Genomic DNA, 1,787 nt, shown 5'->3' on the forward strand with positions numbered 1-1,787 from the left:
AAGAATGGCATTGTTTCATTGGAAAGGGTTCAGAGGAGGGCTACTAGGACAAGGGTACACAGATATGAATTTTGTCATGGTAGGAGTCATCTTCAGCTAAGACAGTTTTATTTTTTTAACAGAGTGGTTGTCCAGAGGAGGGCTACTAGGACTAGGGTACACAGATATGAATTTTGTCATGGTAGGAGTCATCTTCAGCTAAGACAGTTTTATTTTTCTAACAGAGTGGTTGTCCTTTGGAATGGATTGCCTTCATTTCTGTTGCATATAGTAAATCTAAGTCTAGATGGACCGAGAAGTCCATTGTGGTCCTTTAATTTTATGTTATTTTAGAATAGCGACTCGAAACAAAGTGAAAAGTTTAAACTAAGACTCTGTATTGGTTCTGTTGGTAGAGTTAAATACCTGCTTTCTACCTAAGTTTCTTTTAAAAAAACCTAAATGACAGCACGTTCATGCAGTAGTGATCAATTCATGCTTTTAACACATTTTATATCTTTCCATTTCATAGTTGAATATGTTTATCTTAAAATAAAATTAATGATAGCATTTTTCTCATTAATATTATTTCTGTCACTGCAACGTAGCAAGAGAAATGGGCCCCTGTTCGAGATATCTTGTTGTACTGGGGGGAGTGGTTATGGATGTTTGTGATTCTGCTGATTCACATTCTCTTGACTTTTCTGCTTGAAGTACCAGGATGTCCCAGGCAAGTTTTACTTCTGTGATTTTCAGTAAATATGTTTCGCTAGATAAATGTACACTTTTAATTATAATTAATATAGTAACTACTGCTTTTCTAAGTAATGTTAATATGACTGACTCGTTTGTTATTTTCAATAATGGTTTTATAATTACTTAAAATATTAGAAGTTACTATACAAATACAAAAAGTATGCCAGACAATGTTAGTTGTGATGTAGAATTAAGTCTTACCTAAGTTAAACCAGTAAGCTGTTTGTGTAAATATGTTAGACCTAATTAGAACTTAGTAACACCGTCATACGTTGCAGAGGCTACCTTGGACCTGGTGGTTTACATAATGGTGGTAAATACTTCAACTGTACTGGAGGGGCAGCAGGTTACATTGATAGAGTTGTCCTGGGTGAATCACACATGTATCAGCATCCAACTGCAAAGGTATGTTAGAAATAATGTGTACATTGTGGTTGTAGAGATGTGCATCCATTGTAATCAGTGTGGTTGAAGAGATGTACTTTATGTACAGTGGGTTTAGATATGTAATTTGTATTTTATTTGATTGTAAAGGTGTACTGTGTATCCAGTGTGTTTGTAGAGGTGTATTTAGTTTGGTAGTGTTGAACTTTGGTTTGATTTATTTGTAGAGTTGTACTCTGTGTACAGAGTCTTTGTGAACGTTTACTCTGTACACAGAGTCTTTCTCAAGGTTTCTTTGTAGAGGTGTACCGTGTGTCCACTGTGATTGTTGAGGTGTAATGTATGTCCACTGTGATTGTAGAGATGTACTATGTATCCATTATGACTGTAGAGGTGTATTGTGTGTCCAATGTGTTTGTAGAGGTGTACTATGTATCCATTATGATTGTAAAGGTGTACTGTGTATCCATTATGACTGTAGAGGTGTACTGTGTGTGTCCAGTGTGTTTGTAGAGGTGTACTGTATGTCCAGTGTGATTGTAGAGGTGTACTGTGTGTCCAGTGTGATTGTCGAGGTGTACTGTGTGTCCAGTGTGATTGTAGAGGTGTACTGTGTGACGAATAAGCGTGTACACAGTTTCTTTTATCTGAATGTCTTCTTATATGTA

The 1,787-nt window shown here is 36.1% G+C and overlaps 1 protein-coding gene across 1 annotated transcript in view; it reads left to right on the forward strand.

The window, feature by feature from the left end:
• The window catches only part of LOC106472013 (heparan-alpha-glucosaminide N-acetyltransferase-like), a 19,831-nt gene that overhangs the window by 10,495 nt on the left and 7,549 nt on the right, over positions 1-1,787 (forward strand). The window contains exons 6-7 of the mRNA XM_013932643.2: positions 588-709; positions 1,014-1,140. Of these exons, the coding sequence (XP_013788097.1) occupies positions 588-709; positions 1,014-1,140 (249 nt within the window). The remainder of the gene's footprint in view (positions 1-587; positions 710-1,013; positions 1,141-1,787) is intronic.

This window comes from Limulus polyphemus, unplaced genomic scaffold (assembly GCF_000517525.1).
Source record: "Limulus polyphemus unplaced genomic scaffold, Limulus_polyphemus-2.1.2 Scaffold5021, whole genome shotgun sequence".
Classification (NCBI taxonomy): Eukaryota; Metazoa; Arthropoda; class Merostomata; order Xiphosura; family Limulidae; genus Limulus; species Limulus polyphemus.